The sequence below is a fragment of the Stegodyphus dumicola genome, chromosome X1 (genome assembly GCF_044657685.1).
Source record: "Stegodyphus dumicola isolate Sdum_Otavi_A_Nest chromosome X1, ASM4465768v1".
Lineage (NCBI taxonomy): Eukaryota > Metazoa > Arthropoda > Arachnida > Araneae > Eresidae > Stegodyphus > Stegodyphus dumicola.
In genome coordinates this window covers 120,591,358-120,610,663 of record NC_140780.1, presented here as the reverse complement: position 1 = coordinate 120,610,663, position 19,306 = coordinate 120,591,358, and the positions used below count along the sequence as shown (strand labels likewise).

The following is a 19,306-nucleotide window of genomic DNA, read 5'->3' as shown; positions in this document are numbered from 1 at the left end:
ACAAGGTTTAGACAAAAAAAAAAACTGAAATAGTATAACTCGAAATATTATTCACTTCTGGTCGGAAATCTGAATGATCTTAAATTCGGTCAGTTATGGCAGTGTGTAAAATTTAATTTTTTGCAGTATTGTTCTACAATGATATTGAGCTTGTGACATCGAATAATCACAGCCACATTTATCAGCAGTTTTAGGAGGGCTGAGCCTAAGTTCATGAAAAGTAAAATTTTTTGTCTTGTTAAAGCAAAGCAAGAATTGATGATAAGAACAACACAAGAAATGTCAATAATAGATTTATGACAGAAATTATGTACAAACTTACCAGAGCTACTAATACTAATTTTATAGCTCATAATTTAATTTCCGAGAAAGCTGTAGTGGATTATCAGAGGTAAAAGAATTTTTGGAATGGTGTTAGTGTCTGTAACTTTGCATATTCTTTCGTCTGTCATGAAGCTGCCACCAGTAGAAGACATATGAGATTTCTAAACACTACTCTGTACATCTCCATCAAATATGTCACTACAGATTGGTTTTCATCTTTGAAGAGTGTACGCCTCAATGCTCATATGCAGCGATTGCTTGGACAACGCGAGTAGTAAATAAGCTCTAATTTTTAATCATGTGATGCAATGTATGCTCTTTCTAACGGCCCATGTGAATGTTCAGTTTCGCTATTTTTCCGATGTTCGGTGTTGTGATTTTCCCCGTAACTTTCTACAGTAACTTTTGACTCTTTTCTTCTTCACTGACCCATAGAGATTTCCAAGCAAGAGCAATAATTCAAGAAAAAAAGAAGAGCTAAGCTCCGAGCAAATAAAATTCTGTTAGGTCTGAAAAACATATCAAGAACTGAAACTTAACATATATGAAAACGCCAAGCCAAGATTTTACTTTCGCACATACTAGACCTTTTCAATATGCAAGTTTGAATTTTTAAAATTCATTCAGCAAATAGCATTGAAGAAATTTACTTCCTAGCTACAGAACATTCTTAACAGGAACTGAATGTCGACAAAGTTAAAATATTTAAAACATTTAATTGAGAAATACTTTCAAGCACCGTAAATACATCACTGTACTTGTGTGTGAAATTAGAGCCAACTTTTTTATAGTTTCATGCACAATCAAATTAATCATTTAATTGAAATTAGATAATTGATTTAACTGTCAAAATTATTTGCAACTGATATTACTCTCGTCGTTTAGCAACACATTATTTATAAGCTTTTCAAATGTGTCTATTTTCTCAAATTATGCTTATTCGTTTCTTACAGAATTTAAAAGATGAGTTGCTTATGTACGGTGACTACAATATCATTATTGTCGACTGGAGTGGAGGAAATCTTCCACCATATTATCAAGCCACATCAAATACGAGAGTCGTGGGAGCAGAAATTGCTTTCCTACTTAAAGCTTTAAACGTGAGTGCTTTTATTCATAAACTGGAAAATTTTAAACATAGTACTGTATTTGTCAAAATTTGTGCATGAATATCTTATGTTTAGCAAATGTCGAAGAATCAAAATACTTTGAACTTTATTTCAGTTTAAATTGTCTGTGGATAAGCATGTGTGTTGTGTGTGTGTGTGCGTATATATAAAACTCCTTGAAGTAAAAAATGCGAAAATGGACCTTCAAAACTAAAATTTAGCACTAATGCAGCTAAGATAAATTTAATATTAATGGAGAGTTTTCGGAAATGTCTGAATTAAAACTATTGTAGTTAAAAACGTTTCTAAACTTCGAGCAAATTCGAAGCTGACGATAAAGTTTTCTTGTAAGCTTGGAAATATAATAAAATAAATAAATTTGAATTCATTAAGCGTAAATATTACTAGATTACTCATATGAACGATGAGGACGAAGCACGAACAGATCACTTTAATTATTGATAATTTTATCCAGAAAGGCTAATACCCTTTGAAAAATCAGCATTTATCCATGAAATCTGTGATAATATTTTTTTTTTAAATTTTTCTACTGCAGTTTTACTGTACCTAATTTCTACAATTAAAATAATTTTAATTACAGTATATTTAACTCTGCATTTGATGTAGAGACCATCTCTCTATGTAAATGTATATATATATATGTATATGTATAATGCATATATATGTAAATATCTAGTATGTGTGCATGTAGTTTCTGTGTAAATGTATGTATGTATGCATATATATATATATATATATGTATGTATGTATGTATATTAATGTTATAAGATAACTTTTTTGTTAAAAAAAGATTATACTATCATGGAAGATGCAAAAACTACTGTGAAAGAAGAACGTTTAGCAAATAAATCAAAGAATGAGACAATTTTATCCTCCAATCGACCAATCCAAGTCTCAGCGAATTATTTATAACATATCTTAATTTAGGTAAGTTGAAACGAAACTAAAATTTGTTATTTATAACCGAATTTCTCATGACAAAATTGGCTCAAAATGCATATAAATTTAGCTTAATTTTAATGAACAAATTCATCTTTTTTTAACTCCAAGCAAAACTTAAGAATTTTCTTCTGTTTCTTCATTTCATTGTCCCGTTCTCTCAATAAAACTTCTAATGCAAAAGATAATATCTATGTTTTTGATTACAAGCAAGAAAACGCTTCAAGCGCTCTTTATTTTTTATCCACCATGGTAATTTCTGTCTTGAATCCTAGACTTTCATTTGTCACCCTTCAAAAAACAAAATTTGATACCATCACACTCATGAATATCTTGCGCGTCATATTTTGCATTGACTGGCTTTAACTTGGCTGCCCGTTCATCAACAGTCCCTTCGAAATGGCGGCAAGATCATATATCCAGCTTATAGCAAACGATACCGAACCTTCAAACCTGCTACTACTCCACCTGCTTATAGTCTCTAAGACAAACTATTCACTTGTGAAGATTCCGACTAGTACTTCCAACCGACTAGCATTTCCAACCTTTCTAATGAGCATATTTAGGGACCTAATGTCTTTTTACTGTGAAAGTAATATTTCGTCAACTTCAGAAAAAACGGGATCAAGAAACGTTTTCTGATTTTCCTTCATGGTGCTTCATTTTCTCCCGCGCTCTCAAAATATCGGAAAGCATTATAGGTTCTATAATAACCTCCTTTTTCATACTGCATTTATCATAATCTTCCAACAGATTTATTTTTTCTTAAACGGTAAAACTTTATATTTCCCTCTCCATGTTGTACGCATATATAAAAGCTGCTTGTTAAATTTCTGCCTCGAATAAAAACCAGAACGTAACAAAACGGCAATATTGAAATAAATCTAATGCAATAAATATATCTTGTATGGAATACCAAATGGAATATCAAAATACGCACACACAGACACACACGCATATTTATACTCAAAAGTCATCAGTGAAAGCTTCTTGAAAAGATTACAAAACCAAAGTTTAAAACTAAGAGACGAACGGCAAAATTGCTGCAGGTTTGAAAAAAAATGCAATTTTTTTAAAAAAGGGAGAGGAAATAATTGTAGCTTAAATTCAAGTTTACATTTCCTATCGCATGAAGGTTTTAATTTTTCTTTTATCTCGAAGAAAGTCGTACCCAATGGTAGTACATGAAAAATTAAAATATGGAAAGCATTTCATATTAAAATGAACAAAATTAAATATTAATCTTCTCAGTTCAAGGCTTCAAACAGAACTACACAGACGCACATATATAGTATGTGATGTATAAAATTTGTTTTGCATTAACCTATGAGAAGAAAGGAAACTAAATCACATACTCAAAATCACCGTAAATTAATTTTCTTGCAATCTTAGTTAAGGTATGGTCAGTCTTAGTTACGTTTTTCTCTGTTGGATGTTTGTGTGTAAAATAAAAAAAAAATCATTCATGGCCTTTAAATAGACCTTTATCAGAAAATAAAAGTGATAGATAAATAAATAATAAAAGTGATATCTTGGCTTTTTTATATCTGAAATGTACCATCACTATTTTTGTAAGCAACAATAAAATCGCTCTGTATTTTAACATTATTCTAATCGATGTTTTTTACGGAACATTTCTTATAACATTGCCTTTTACAATGGCATTCAACTGTATGTGTATAGAAAGCGAAAATACTTCTAAATTAAGCTTTTATTTTTCATATATGACCTAGCTTCTTTCAGATGCATACGCCTGTTTTATGTTGGTTGGAGATGTAAAGTCGATGAAATAGCTACAGTTCATAAAGTGAAAAAAAATACATGTTAAAACTTTTCGCAGAGAATGATAGATCGACTAGTTTCATAATATAATGGATTAATCCGAATAAACCTAATACAAGTCATTTTTGTATTATATAAATTTAAACCATATCAAGATTTATAAAGAATTAAAAAGAAAAAGAATTATCAAGCCATTAATAGTAGAATATAGAACGATATTCAAAATTAGAATAAGAGTTTCCTTCCTTTTGTCGAACATATATATTATATTTTTGAGTTAATGTTTCAGGATATGTAATGTACAAAATATGTTTAATGTCGTTTTACATTAATGAGAAATGCATATAGTAGGAAAAACATTACTTCTGAATACATTACTTTCATATCCCTGCAAATCAAATGATATTATTCTCCTTATCTTCTATAAATTTAAATATCGTTTCGCAAAATAACAAATATTGTCATAAAAAGAAGCTCATTAGAAAGAAACAAATTAGTCGTCTTTCAACATTTAACATCGTAAATAATACATACTTAATTTTAATAAATGCGGTAATTCCTGAATTTTTATTTTTCGGAGTAAAAGGAAAACTTTATAGCCAAGAACTGTCAAATATAAGAAAATTTTGTCATTTCGTAGCAAATATTAGTTAAAGTTCTAAGCATGAAAGCATCTGAAATTATATGAATTAAGAATAGGAGTGTTCTCTGAACAGGTAATTCGTGTTTTGCTGCTTTTTCTATAGCAGATTTTTCCCCACAGAGGGAATTTAAATGTTTCTAAAAAATCTGCGTATATAGAGGGTCAGAATATTTTGAAAAGAAATTACTCTTCTCTGAAACTGTCCAGAATCAAAACCTTTGAAAATGAGAATCTACAGTGTAGAAATTCTTACACTGCAAGAATAGGTATCGGGTTTACTTTAGAAATCGCTGAATCTGGCTTTGAGCTGACTTTAAATTCCTGAGCGTAAACAGAAATCATTCGTAAGATGAAAACAAGTCTTGAAAAAAAACTGAAGTTCACAATAAATTCATATACAATATTCAGACCACTGTGCGGCCTATCCCATATTTTATTACTTTCTAAGATTTGTAGTGACACAGAATTATTGCTTTATCCTATCAAAAGACGCCTGCTTGCTACTGGTTTTAAAGACTACATATTCTCGACTTCTCATTATATCAGCGGGCGAAAACGCATCATTTTATGTATTCTTAATTTACTATACGTTATCCCAGGGACACGTGTATGTAATTTCTTTAAGCTTATTTCTTTTCCAAGCAGGCATTCACCATCAATAAATGTTTCCGTCATGAATCTTCAGTTTGGCACATTTGTTCTAAAAATCTCAATATTCGCCATACAGGAATCCGTCCCCCAGCTTCTAATTATAAATTCAAACTATTCATTTCATGTGTATTACTTCATACATTTCAGTCAGATAATTTAGATTTCATATCTCAGAAAACAGCTCATATCAAATTATTTCATGACTTTAAGCTAATGTGTCTTTATTTTTGCCAAAAGGATGAAATTTAATTTTTTTCAAAACTGCAAACTTTTTGCCATATACGCAGTTTTACATGCATACATGTTCATATATCATCCTAAATGTTTAAAATTGCCGGAAACATTCTTTGTCATAGTCGCAAGTGTAAAATGAAGCTCTTTTGTTGAGAATTATACTGAATACATTCAATAACTCATACAGTATTTTGTACATTTATTTAAACATCCACTTTATAATAATATATTTTTAGTCTCTTAATAAGAATCAATGGACAATGCTCTCAATTAATATATAAATTGACTATATACCTACTAGATTCGGTATTTTCTCTTTCAGAATTATAAGGGAATCCAACCAGAAAACTGTCATATCATTGGTCACAGTCTTGGAGCTCATGTTGCTGGTTACGCTGGACAAATATTGGGAAACCTCGGAAGAATTACAGGTATGTTATGTGAAACCTAATTATGTGGCTATTCACTGCTACATCAGTACAGCTTATGTGACAGAAAATGCTCTGAAAGAAAGGTTAGGCAAAAGATTTCCTAAATATGATTTTAAAATGGCACGAATAAACATCACTATCAATATAAATATCATCACTGTAAATAAGAAAGTCCTGTGTGTTTGTTCGCTAATAACTCAGTCACTACTGTTGCTATTGTCACTAAGCTTTCTACAATTCTTTTTGGGTCCTGGAAAAGGTCAACGTCCACTTTTTCAATTAAAACGCTAATTTTCGCCCTCATTTTTTCCGACTGGGTACACTGCTAATATCATCAAAAATGGCAAGAGTGATATATCAGCGACAATGGCTGTGTGCCATTGTTGCTGATATAATGAGAGAGAATTAGTTCATTTTTCTATTGAAAATTTTATATGGGTTTCCATATCGCTCAAAATAATTCATTTTTCTCAAAATAATGATGTATTTGTTTTCATTTTTGCTGACCCAAATGGATATTTCATATGTCTTATGGGTATATATACCATATGATTCTATGATTACGAAGTCAATTGTGATACATGTATCGAATATTACTTTGTTTCTTTGGTATTTTAATGCATCACAATGGCGCATCATATTCCTTATGACGTGTAATATGCTATTATACGAATTTTTAAATGACGTCATGAGTAAAATAATACATTAATTTCAATCTAACTTAACTGGCATCAAGTACTTCTGCTAGTATCATAATAATACTAGTTCAGTGTAAAATACCAGTTCAGTGCTTAGGTACGGTTTATAATAAAAGGTTTTTTAATTCTTAGATTAATAACTTAATAGGTTAGAGTGGAAATAAAATTGAAACAAACAATCCAATTAGTTGACAAGCCTGCCGAGTGGCGAATTAACACCGCCTCTTCAAGACGGAGTTTGGAGCTAAGAATCGTTGTCCATACTCTTACCTTGAGTCGATATCAAAACTATAATTACCAAACTAATGTATTGACCATAGTTTTGTAACAGATGGCAAGCGAAAATGCTTTAGTTCAATCCTGAGAAAATGAAGGACAAAATTTCTTTGCAGCTGTCTAACTAACTAAGCCCGCCTGCTTCTTCTCAGGGTCAGATACCTAGGTGACGTGGAGTTGTCCCTTAATAGTGCTACCACCTTAAAACGGACCGATATTTTTGTCTATACTATATTACCTGTAGCCAATATAAATTACTTAACTTCGAAATTTAATCGCTTATTACACTATACAAGATTCCTGCAAATTATTGATATGGTTTCGAATTCCTATCATTTCCAGATTATAGAAGATCCGTGTTCTTGGCCTTCAAGTGACGAAAGAAAGACTCTGAAATGTTTTAATTCCCACATGCAAACTCTTTCAATCTCTGTTTTAAGTAGCATTTTATGGTTTGTACTAAATCCTTCCTCTATTTCTGCTTCTTCCATCAGCTGCCTCAAAAAAGGAAATTATATTAGTTTTATATAGAAACTAAAATACTACAGCGAGAGTTAGCAATTCAGACACAGGTACTGCAGCTTTCATAATTCACTTGCTTGGGTAGCTGTGCCAATGTCGTTAAGATCTGAATTTTGCAATATTTAAGTTTAAAAGGCATGGTTAATTAAATTCCTAGATATTAGGTATTTCCTTTACTAACTCTCTTTTGCTTGTTGTATTCAAATCACCTTGCAAGGAATAAGCAATGATTTGTTTAGTTAAATTTTACTCGCAACTGCAAACTAGAAATATACTTTGAGCAAATAAACTTAGAGTTATATTTTACTACTATTATATTTAAAATAGCATTCTTGGATTCTAAATTAAATGTAGGACGATAATTCATCTGAAATCTAAGAGGATTAAACGTGCGTTAGCTAAGTGTAAATTAGGTTTAACCTTACATTTTTGTAATATATTGCGTAGAGAAGTGAGTTATATTTTCAAATTGGCCAATAAGCACCAAAAAGCATTTTTTTTTGTAAAACATAAATGCTACTGTATAAATATAAATCGTTTATCCATTGCTAATACTGATGGTGATATTTGATCTAAACTCTTATAAATCCATTACGCCACCTGATCATTCTGCGACGGTATCAACAATTTAAATGTAATGGTTGCCTGTGTAAAAGCAAGAGCTCCGGAAGGCTAGGCCTTTCTAAGGAAACAGTGCAAACAACGATAGAATTTCACGTACAGCCCAAAATTTCAGCCAGTCGTTTCCCCAAGTACTTGGTATTCCGCGTCAATCATTTGAAAGATCTTGCAACGGCTGTTACAATTTAAACAAAGTATTTGCAAATGCTGTAACATTTCAAACAGTTGTTATGTGACATGATTTTATCAAAAGCTACGAATTTTGTAGCATTGCAAGTGAATGATATTGCCTTACGTCTATTATTCAGTGATGAAGCGCCATTTCATCTTTGAGCTATGATAAGGCCGTCTCAGAGTCTTGGTAAAGTAATAAAAAATATCATGTTGTCGTTGAACGTAACTAAACACCTTTTGCTCCATTCCATATTCAAAGCTGTTAGAGCCGTTTCTCGTTCGAGAACACTGCTGTAATTAAGATACCGTTCTAATGAACCCATCAAATATAAGGCGATTCATAAAATTTCATATCCCAACAAAATGGGGTTCAACCTCATTGGCGCAATGGCAGTCATTGATACTTGAATAATGAGATCCTATATCATTGTTTTGGTAGGCATATAGAAGATGAATTTCACATACCTACCTATGTATGTTCAATGTTTACATGTCCCCACTGATAGCAATATTATAGTAATTTCAGAAGTATACTGTAACTGCTTTGGTGACCATAATCAATGAAATGTTGCAAAGCATAAGAGAAAAAAAGTTGGAATACCACTTGCACGTGTGTTGTGTAACAAAAAGAGCATGCATAGACCATTTATAGTGCTTTGATGTTATGAATAAGATTTTAAAGATATTTACTTCATTTCGTGTGACGTATCTTTTTTTACTAGCAATACTTCACGAAATGTAACGTTTTGAAGCAGACGCATCATGTGTTTTAACTCTGTATTACATTAATACAATTTATAAACATTCAACGTAACTTATGTTTACCTATTTAAGTCTTCGAAAAAAAGTAAAACAGAGAACAAAATAGCAATTTATATATTTGTAAAGAATGAGAGCGTAGTTCTAAATTCATCGTCAAAAACTAATGCCAAATACAAATTGCAAATCAAAAGTTCTTTAAAAAAAATTTCTTGACCAACCTTTTTAGTGATAACGTATAGCTGTTAGGCTACACATCAAAATAATCGTCTTATTAAAATTTGAAACAGAAAAATATCTAAAATCATTTAACTTATATCAACATACTTGAAAACTCTTTTTTAATATTCCCTATAATAAGCAGCCGAATAGCTGCTCACAATTTTGTTACGCCAGGACTGATTTTTGACTGCAATGATTATTACAAAACATTCCTCAATATTTCCGAACTTTTTCATAAATAATTAGCTATGTAAAAAATATGATATGCATATTGAATATATCCAAGAGCATACCTTACATAAAACATTAATTGTTTGTTAAACCTAAATTTTTATACATAACAACACTGAAATTATTAATTAGCATTAAAAAGGCAATAGAATATTTACAAATCTTAAAATATTTAAGGCTTACTAATTCAAATCTAACGTGTTTAAAAGAATAAAGCTAGAAGTATAATAATAAATATGAGATGCAACAGTAATTATTCTTACAGAATATTATTCTGAAAACCTGTTCATGTGGATCTCTTAATAGAGAGATCTCAGGAATGAGATTGTTGCAAGAAAGGCATGATCACAAATGCTTTACCTATCCTTATAGCATTTACTACGCTATTATTATAGCATTAGAAATCATACGTTATCTGCTTTAAATGGTTGTCTGGTCGGTTAATTATTAATTAAATTAGCTGCGGCAGAACATATGACGGACATCTGCCGATGAGACTACCTTAATAGAACATTTTCTACAGGAAACTTACACTTCGTTACGCAAGAGAAAGCCTACTTGTATCACTCATAGGTTAATTTCTTCCATTCTCATCTTGATAGTTTTTTTATACCGGATTACTAATCAAATAATTTTTATTATTAGGTTGTGATCCTGCGGAGCCATACTTTCAGAACATGCCTGCAAGTGTGAGATTAGATCCTACTGATGCTGACTTCGTCGATGTTATCCATTCCGATTCTACAGACATCATGTTCTATGGTAAATCGTCATAACGCCAATCAATGTGTAAAACAAAATTTAAAACTTTCATTATATATGACACAGTTTCATACGAAAGCAATCATACGCCCATTTATAGTACTCATTAAGATTACCTCCCAAGTTATGTTCGATAGTGCATATATTAACGCTCTAAACGCTTTCTGTAAACATAGAATACCATCAACCAAATTAAATCGGTACCTTACATAGCAGTTGTCGTGAGAATCAACTTTACATAGTTACACAGCTAGTGTCGTGTAGTATGCAGGGAAAGATTTATCGGAGCTTGCAGTTTTAAATAGTGAATAATCTTGCATAATCTTAATAATAAACCAGTAAACTTATTATGATTATTTCGAAGATATTTGTGTTTTACAGATTACGTAATTATAAAATCAGATATTATTTGCAACACGCTTACACATTCACTAGACATTATATGTTATATACTAATGAATTTTGATATCTAAAGAGGTTTTATTTATTAGAAATCAACTAAATTCAGTATCTTTTAAATAAATTAGTAGCCAAAATGTAACAGCTGAATAAATAAGCACTAATGATATTTATGCAAAGAACAAGTTGATAGAATAAAACCCTCGAATTGAAACAAAAATAAGTTAGTGCTGATCACAACAATCAATTACAACACTAATATTAGTATTGTTTTTTCAATATTTTAAGCAGCAATAACTAAACGTTTATAAAGGTTTTACCTGTTTCTCCTGTATTTTCATCAATAGTGAGAGACGTATCCTCAATAGCGTAGCATTTCTTCTTCCAATGAAATATCATTTACGTAGTTTCACCTACATTAAATCATAAAACATTTACATTAAATGCATGCATTGTAAGTATGTGCGTTAATAGTGTATGCTATTAAAATCTTTCGCATAGTGAATACGCCCCTACTAAATAATATTTTAAGTGAAAATTGCATGTAAAACATGTAATTTTGCGGATTCAATAATCCACAAAAATTTGTATTGAAGAATATTTTTAACAAATTTTTACAAAAGTTGAAATAAATTATAGAGTAAAGGTAATGCATGTCAAACTTTTGAAAGTGTGTGAAACGTACTGAACTTTATTAACAATATTGCTCTTTTTTCTAAACGGGAATGCAAACAGGCGTATAAAGGCAAGATGACAGATAGCGATGGCATTCCTTGTGGAATGATTACAAAGAATACTACAGGCCGTTTTTCAGTTCGGTGTTTATCGATGCTAGAAATGAGCAAAAGTTATTCTATTTGGTTAGAGTCGACTGAGAATGTAATATGGAACGAGGCTGAGAGTAATAATGATCTGGTAATTTCTGTTTTACAAAATATACTGTATTTGGCTTAGCTGAAAATCTCTCGAAGATCTCCGATTAAGTTTGAAAGACTAAAAGGGCGAAAAGGGTCTCAGTTCAGCTCTCAGCAACGTGATGCTCTAGCTCGTGGAGTTGCATTGGTTTTGCGTGTGTGCAACACGAATATCAATAAGTTTTCTTCGAATACCTTACGCTCAAAGAAGGCAGATTACTCTCATATTTTCCACCTTTCTAAATTACTTATTATCTGTGAAAAATCCACTGCAGTAGACAGTAGATTATGTCTACTGCAGAGTAATCTGTGAGTAATCTACTGTCTACTGCAGATTATTATACTGCAGTAGACAGTAGATTACTTTCACATTTTCCACCATTATAAATTACTTTCTTTCTGTGAAAAAGCCACCGCAGTAGACAGTGGGATATCAGAATCAGGAAGATAACTGAAGAAAAACTGCCTGTTCCAATGAATAGTACTGTCTCTATACCACATGGAAGGTCACATACGTATGCATCGTTTCCCTGGGGAATTTTTGATACCTCTATACGCCATTTCTTTAAAACAATACGGCATCACATACATATGATGTCAACGCTGCACTATCCTCTTGCGGAGATGTTTTTTTCTGCCACATAATTTTTTTACGGTCTAAATTTTCTGGAGCCATCTAGATTGCTAAAAATAGTTTAAAAAACATAGCGAAAATGCTTTAGCCTCTAGTATTTATCATACATCATTTCAGTTGAGAAACTTTAGATTGTAATGGACAGATAATATCACCTGAGACAGCTCATAACGAGTCTGCCATTTAAAAGAATTTAAGTTCTGCTGGTAAGGTAACGGAATTAAGGAACACAAAATCACTTTTTAAAGCTTATAACATCTGTTCCTTTCCTAATAAAGACTACCTTAGCTGTATATTGAGAACCAGTATCACGTTATGCAAGTATCCATAATTATTTGTTTTCGGTGTGAAAAGGTTTAATTTCCAAAACAAAACTAGTATTACAACTAACTGAAATTATCTCTAACGAAAGGATAATTAATGATTTGGTTGTTTCAAACCTACAAATAACAAATGCATATTCTAAATAAATGATAATTTCAAGTTATTCCTTTGCGAACAGTGTTATAAATTGTAAGATGGGAATTGGAAGCAGTGTATACTTCCTTTTCTAATCAAAGCATCATTTTTGCACGATCTTAAACATTTTTCTCGTATTTAAGAAGTCACTGAAAACTCTGAAACATGTTTATCTGAAACATATAATGATTTTATTGCTGATGTTTCATGTGGTATGGCTATGTTCTGACTTCATACAAAATATTTAATTGTTACGAAGCCTCTTAATAGTCCTTTTCTTTTTTCATTTGCCTTCAGTTTTTTCTGTAGTTATTTAATCTGCAAAACTTTATCTAGATTCTCTGACTTTATATGCTTATGATTTTACATGAAATACAATAGCTTTTCTGTATGCTTTTGATTTCATTGTAGGATTTGGTATGAGCCATAAAGTAGGCCATGTTGACTTCTACCCGAATAATGGTCGAAATCAACCGGGATGTGAAACAGAGAAATTTATTTCAATTGTTTTGTCAGGAATAACAGAAGGTAAGTCCTTCGATTACAAAAGATAGCACGTATTTGCTACTTTTTAAAATTATTGATGCTCTTAACTACTGATTATACTTGAAACTACTAATGAAGCTCATGCTTATTGCAGAGTAATACAGAGATTATTAAATTTTAAAATACTAATGGTTTATGGAAGTTATAATTCAATTATTCTTTATTCAGGAAATGTTAGTAAAGTATTGAGGAGTTTAGCTTCAATTTTTAACAGTATACCGTTTTATTCGATTGACTGATGTAGTGTACTTTCTGAAATATTCTTATGAATCCTGTGATTGATTTTAAGAATTTGCTTTGCAGTATGTTTTTCGCTTCAGCTAAAGTTATCAAAAACTCATAAACCAAACGCGTATTTGTCCTCTTACTTCAACTAACAAAACTCTCCGTCTTTGAATATCACATTTACAGATGAATAGAGTATTCAATAAAGTATTGAGGAAAGAGAATAGTTCTAGCAATTAAATGCTGGAAAACAAAATAACAGAAGTAAATTAACAGCCCAACTTAAAAAGACGCATTTTTCCCAAAATTCAAACTTTTTTCATTAACTATAGTTACGAGTAAATTCTTAATGCGTATCAAGACACATATGAGCAGCCTTTTGAAATGTAATCAGCACTTAGGTTTTCATTAATGGCAAACAAAGAAGATATTTTACTTCACAAAAATGGCTTTCTAAAATTGTTACTGAAAACAATAATTTTTCCGCTATTTATCTTTTCAAGAAAGCAAGACATCTGCACATTCTTATTTTACGTGATTTACTTTATTACCGAACTTATTTCTGTAGGTAATAGGTATATATTTTCATTATCATATTCCAACGCTAGGACTTACTGGCAGCTCGTTAAATAGCTATCCGGCCTATTGAACCCTGTAGCTCATGGAGAAGAAAGAGAATTACTATTTTAAAACTCTGTAGAGACATTAGATATTTTTTCTTAAAGCAGAACAGATGAAATATGAGCAATGCCCTCGCTGGCACTGGAACCATGGACCTCTCGAATACGCGTCGAGCGTGCTGACCATTACACCAAAGGGATACTAAGAAGGCGGGAGAAATACCTTATAACACTTTTTGTTAAAATTAAGCTTTGATGTTTAAATGTGAACATTTTCAGAAGCCCTTAAATATTGAATGCACTAGTCGCTGTATAGTGTATACTGAAAAGAAAATACTCTGCTTTAATTAAAATTAGGAAACATTGTTGGAACATCTGCTGCTTAATTTTAAACTTTTGTTTAATACCTAAAATACTGATCAATTTTATTTTGAATTTATAAAATTTATGCAAGAGAGCTATATTTTCACATCATGGTCAAATTTTAAGCACCTGATATCGATATTTGACCAATGTAATTTTAATACTATGAATTATTATAGAACGCTATGAATTATTCCTTTCGCTTTGTGGTTTATTATCAATTATTTTTAAAGAAAAAGTATTTCAACTAAAACTCTTTAAAAACTCGATTCTACCATGACTTAAAAAATAATTTAGCCAATTTTAACTTTTTCTGATTCTTTTTATTGCAAAATGTAGTGAAAGCTTCCCAAAAGATGACCCCAAACTTCTAGAAACCTTCATGCAAGAGCTCATGCTTAAATATCTAAAATCCATAAAGATAATTTAAATCAATACAAGAAGTAGTAAGGAATCTTGACAAAAGTGTAGTAGTAATAAACTTCCTGACGCAAAACCATAGCAATGTCGTTTTTTAAGGGACTCATCATTATTTCGCATGATGTTTCTTCTGTCAATAATTTGTCGCAGGATACTTTCTTGTTTTTCAAATTTCCGGTATTAAAAATCAATAATTCTCTGATTCCGTTTTTCATCATCCTGGTAACATCATCTGTGAGTATAAAAAATTGAAGTTTCCTGAAGAAAACGAGGAAAATAAATGAACTACGTAGCAGAAAATTTACATAAAATGCATTAAGAAGAATCTTTATAATTTCTATCTAATAGGTTCTTTTTTAAATTGCATAATATTCTAATGATTTTTGTTTGTAGTATTGTTAAAACGATCCCCTTGTCTTTTGGTCAGTGCTTTTTTCTTTTTCAAATTAAATAAATTAAATTCTCTCTTAAAAAATAAGCCGAAGCTAAAAAGAGAAATATTAAAAGATAATAAATATGAAATTATTCACAGAATATGATAATTTTTATTACTATAATTTTGTTTTATTTGTTATATTCATTTTTAAACCATAAACAATGCAAAAATATCACTTCCAATATTTACAAATAAGAAAACGTAAGTAAATTATACTATAATTTTGTTTTATTTGTTATATTCATTTTTAAACCATAAACAATGCAAAAATATCACTTCCAATATTTACAAATAAGAAAACGTAAGTAAACTTCCTGTTGAAAGTGTCTCCATAAATTAGTTTTAAATTTAGTTCAATTTATTATTAGTGTATGTGGTAAAATTTTTAGATTTTGTATAGAAATGTATATAATTCTGATATTTTATAATCAGGCGGTTGTACACCTGATTAACTTCAGTCCATTCGCCTGAGTCCAATTCCCGCTTTTAAGTAAATTTAATGTCAATGAATTGTTAATATGAAAACTTTTAAAATGAGGCAAAATGAGTAACTTTAATTTAGCCTAGATTTTAAATACAGCTCTATGGCTTTCAAGGACGATCATAAAACAGGTCCCTGTTTTTCAGGAGGAAAATATTTTTACATTTCTGATGTTGTTTAAAAAAAATTAGCAACGACGTTATTTACAGTATTAATGGAAAGTTGATGAATTTTATACAAAATGTAAAATTACATAGTATTAAGCTTAAAGATGGATTACGGGCAGAAATATTTTAAGAAGTACTTTATTTTATGTCCAGGAGCCAGACGTTTTGTTAGCTGCAACCATCAGCGATCTTTGGACTTCCTTCACTATTCCATAAACTACAAAAAAGTGACTCCAGTTGGTTATGAATGCACAAGCTGGGAGGATTTCTTAGCTGGAAAATGTGCTGAGTGTGGACCGGATACAAAAAAATGTGCCATCATGGGAATCCGTGCGGATGAGTACAAAAAATTTCGAGATAATTCTGTACAGCATGCTATGTATTTGAAGACCTCAGCTTTACCTCCTTATTGGCGTAAGAATGAATTTTTTTTTTTTTTTTTTTTTAATTCTACAACTCATTCTATTAGAATTCGGGAATTCTTTCAGAATCATTCTAAGCTCTCATCCGAAAAACTAATGATAGTTGTAAAGACTAAACTTCAATGAAAGAAAATTAGCAATTTAGTTAAAAATCATTGTTTGCATTTATGTGATATTAATTTATGAATTAGAACTTTTGCTTGGATTCTTATTTTTTATTAATTTAAAATTAGATTGTTATTTATCTGGGTGAGATAAGTTAAGTTTTTTTCTAATTTGTGAAGACGTTGTCTCTCAAATGCGGTTTGAATAACGCGTCCCCTTTTTATCTTAGAAATGAAATTAGCTGTGCTTTACGCAAAAAAGTTTAATTATTTGCTTTTATGTCAAAAATGGTGTGTTGGTGTATTTAATTATGGCAAAGCACACTAGGGCTATCTGCCTAAGGGGAGGGATGCCTTTCGTGGAGGACTTTCTAAGGGAAACTGGCTCGTATACACGTTACACATGGGGAAAACCACGAAAACACCCATGCAGCCAGCCCGTTCGCGGGATTCGAACCTCGGACCGAACTACCAGTGTTCAGCGCCTTTACCGCTCGGCCGCTGGTGGGCTTTATGTCAAAAATGAGTTTCAAATAGCATAATAGTCAACTATAGTAAAGGAACTGACGACTCTACAGATAATACGCAGTATTTAAAAGGAGGTGTTTTTTAATGTGAGAAAAAATTTAAAGAGGACTTCATCAGTAACACAAAAGATGGTTTCCAAGAAATATTTAGCACTAAACAGCATAATATTTGTTTCTAAGTTGCTTATTTTTATTGAATAAAACATCACAGAAAACCTGGGTCTCAGGTTTGCAGAGTAAAGAAGACTTGTGCAGTGTCGTACACCTTGGATTCACCTAATGAAATTTCTTCTTTGTCCTTTTAATTTAGATTTTGCTTTTAAATTTTTAAAATTGATTTTATTTTACTTTCTACGTTTATGATAAATCATATAAATGTGTTTATTTTACGTTTATAATGGTTCTAATTGTGAATAGTATTAACTCGCTTTAATATGCACTCATTGGAAGGTAATGTGTGCATTTTTTCCAAAATGCACACATTACCTTCCAATGAGTACTTGGATACGGAATACATTTGACTTCTGCTAACGTTTCACAGTCATGCATGCTCTAAATCATAATGTAATAATAATAAATAACTTCAGCATTACTAATGAAATCGACAATGCATCCCCCCAAAATAAAGAGTAACATGAAGTTGTTACTAACCCTTGTAGCAACAGAATGAAAATAACAATTATTAATATCTAAGCAGATTTTGCATTTAGATATAGGAGCATCTTTGTATTTAACCTACAAACATAATGATTTATGTAGAAGCACTTACAAATAAGCATGATGAATATTTTCGAACTTATATTTGTTACAAGAAAACCCTACAAAAATGTAAATTTTGTATTTAGAAAGTCTTGCTATCTCTAACGCTAAAACTGTTTCCTAAAATTTTGTATTTTATTTTTCGAAATTTTGTAAATAGAAGCATGTGTCTAGTATCAACATTTAAGGCAATATAGCCTAAGCCATTTTGTTAACATACATACATATATGTATATGTCTATATGTATATACAAAAAGAAGGCAAACGAAGAGACAAACAACAAAAGAAGACTTCTTGACAAAACAAACACTAAACAACTTCTTGAAAAAAAGAAGGGATTTTAAGTTCCCTGCTATTACGTTAATCAACTGGAACTCCAATATTCCCAAAAAAGTAATAGAAAATACTATTATCAGTAAAATTAAAAGGATAAGGTATATTTGTACAGACATTCAAGATATTATCTCCTTCCTAATTAGCATACTCAAGGATAACCACGTTCCTACTGAATTTATTAATTTTTATCTCAAAAAGGCAGGCATTAATTTTAAATTTTAATCTTTAAGTATAGGAGATATGAAGTCTATATCCGAAACCTTTAATAAGGAAGATAAAGTTGGATGGCTTAGACCGGAAAATTTGTACAAATGTAGAGTAGTACGATGTTAAAAACTTGTGATATTCTTTTCCTGGCTTCTAAGCATTTACTAACAGCCAGTTTACTTTCTTAAGTCACAATTACTGCTTGTTACTGCGCAAAGATTTTTAACTTTTTCGTTATCTTATGACTATATTATGTCTTCATGACTTTACTTACTCATTCGAGTTAATAGCTAGTCACACTGCCTAGCTGTGTCATAACTACCATTTTCATCAACCTAATTTTTGCTGTTCTCTTAAACCTGGCAACTGCAGACAAACACGCCGGCCTTGAAATTAAGGGAAAAAAAAACGTTCATTGTTAGTTACCAAGTACGATGTACTGAGTAAGTTTTTATAGCTTTTAAAATTATTCTGGTCTAATTCGTTATTTTAAATATGACAATTTCATTTAATTGAATATTTTTGTAAAATAATATAAGAAGTACTTCTTTTTTTAACATTTGCATTATCATGTTTTAATTACAGTTTTTACATATTTTGATCGCATCATTGATTCCATACTTGAGTTTCGTTCTAAGAGCTTTTTTGCATTTAAATAATTTTTTTCGTTTCATATGATGTTCCAAATAATTTTTTAATTGATTTTACTCTTGTAGGGGAATTTTTGAAATACATAGGAATTTGTTAAATTTGGAAAACGAATATTTAAGTAAAAATTAATTTTAAATTACATATACATGGCAAGAACGAAACACTATGTCTAAACAGTTGGAAAGAGTGTGAAATAAACTAATTCCCCCCCGAAGGGTCAGTATTGTTTCGCTATT

The 19,306-nt window shown here is 30.8% G+C and overlaps 1 protein-coding gene across 3 annotated transcripts in view; it reads left to right on the top strand.

The window, feature by feature from the left end:
• LOC118189881 (pancreatic lipase-related protein 2-like) overlaps positions 1 to 19,306 on the top strand; it is a 33,776-nt gene that overhangs the window by 8,424 nt on the left and 6,046 nt on the right. For all 3 annotated transcript variants that reach the window (XM_035360580.2, XM_035360579.2, XM_085808692.1), the window contains 5 exons: positions 1,278 to 1,424; positions 6,026 to 6,134; positions 10,283 to 10,399; positions 13,217 to 13,333; positions 16,217 to 16,477. In XM_035360580.2, coding sequence (XP_035216471.1) covers positions 1,278 to 1,424; positions 6,026 to 6,134; positions 10,283 to 10,399; positions 13,217 to 13,333; positions 16,217 to 16,477 — 751 coding nt within the window. The remainder of the gene's footprint in view (positions 1 to 1,277; positions 1,425 to 6,025; positions 6,135 to 10,282; positions 10,400 to 13,216; positions 13,334 to 16,216; positions 16,478 to 19,306) is intronic.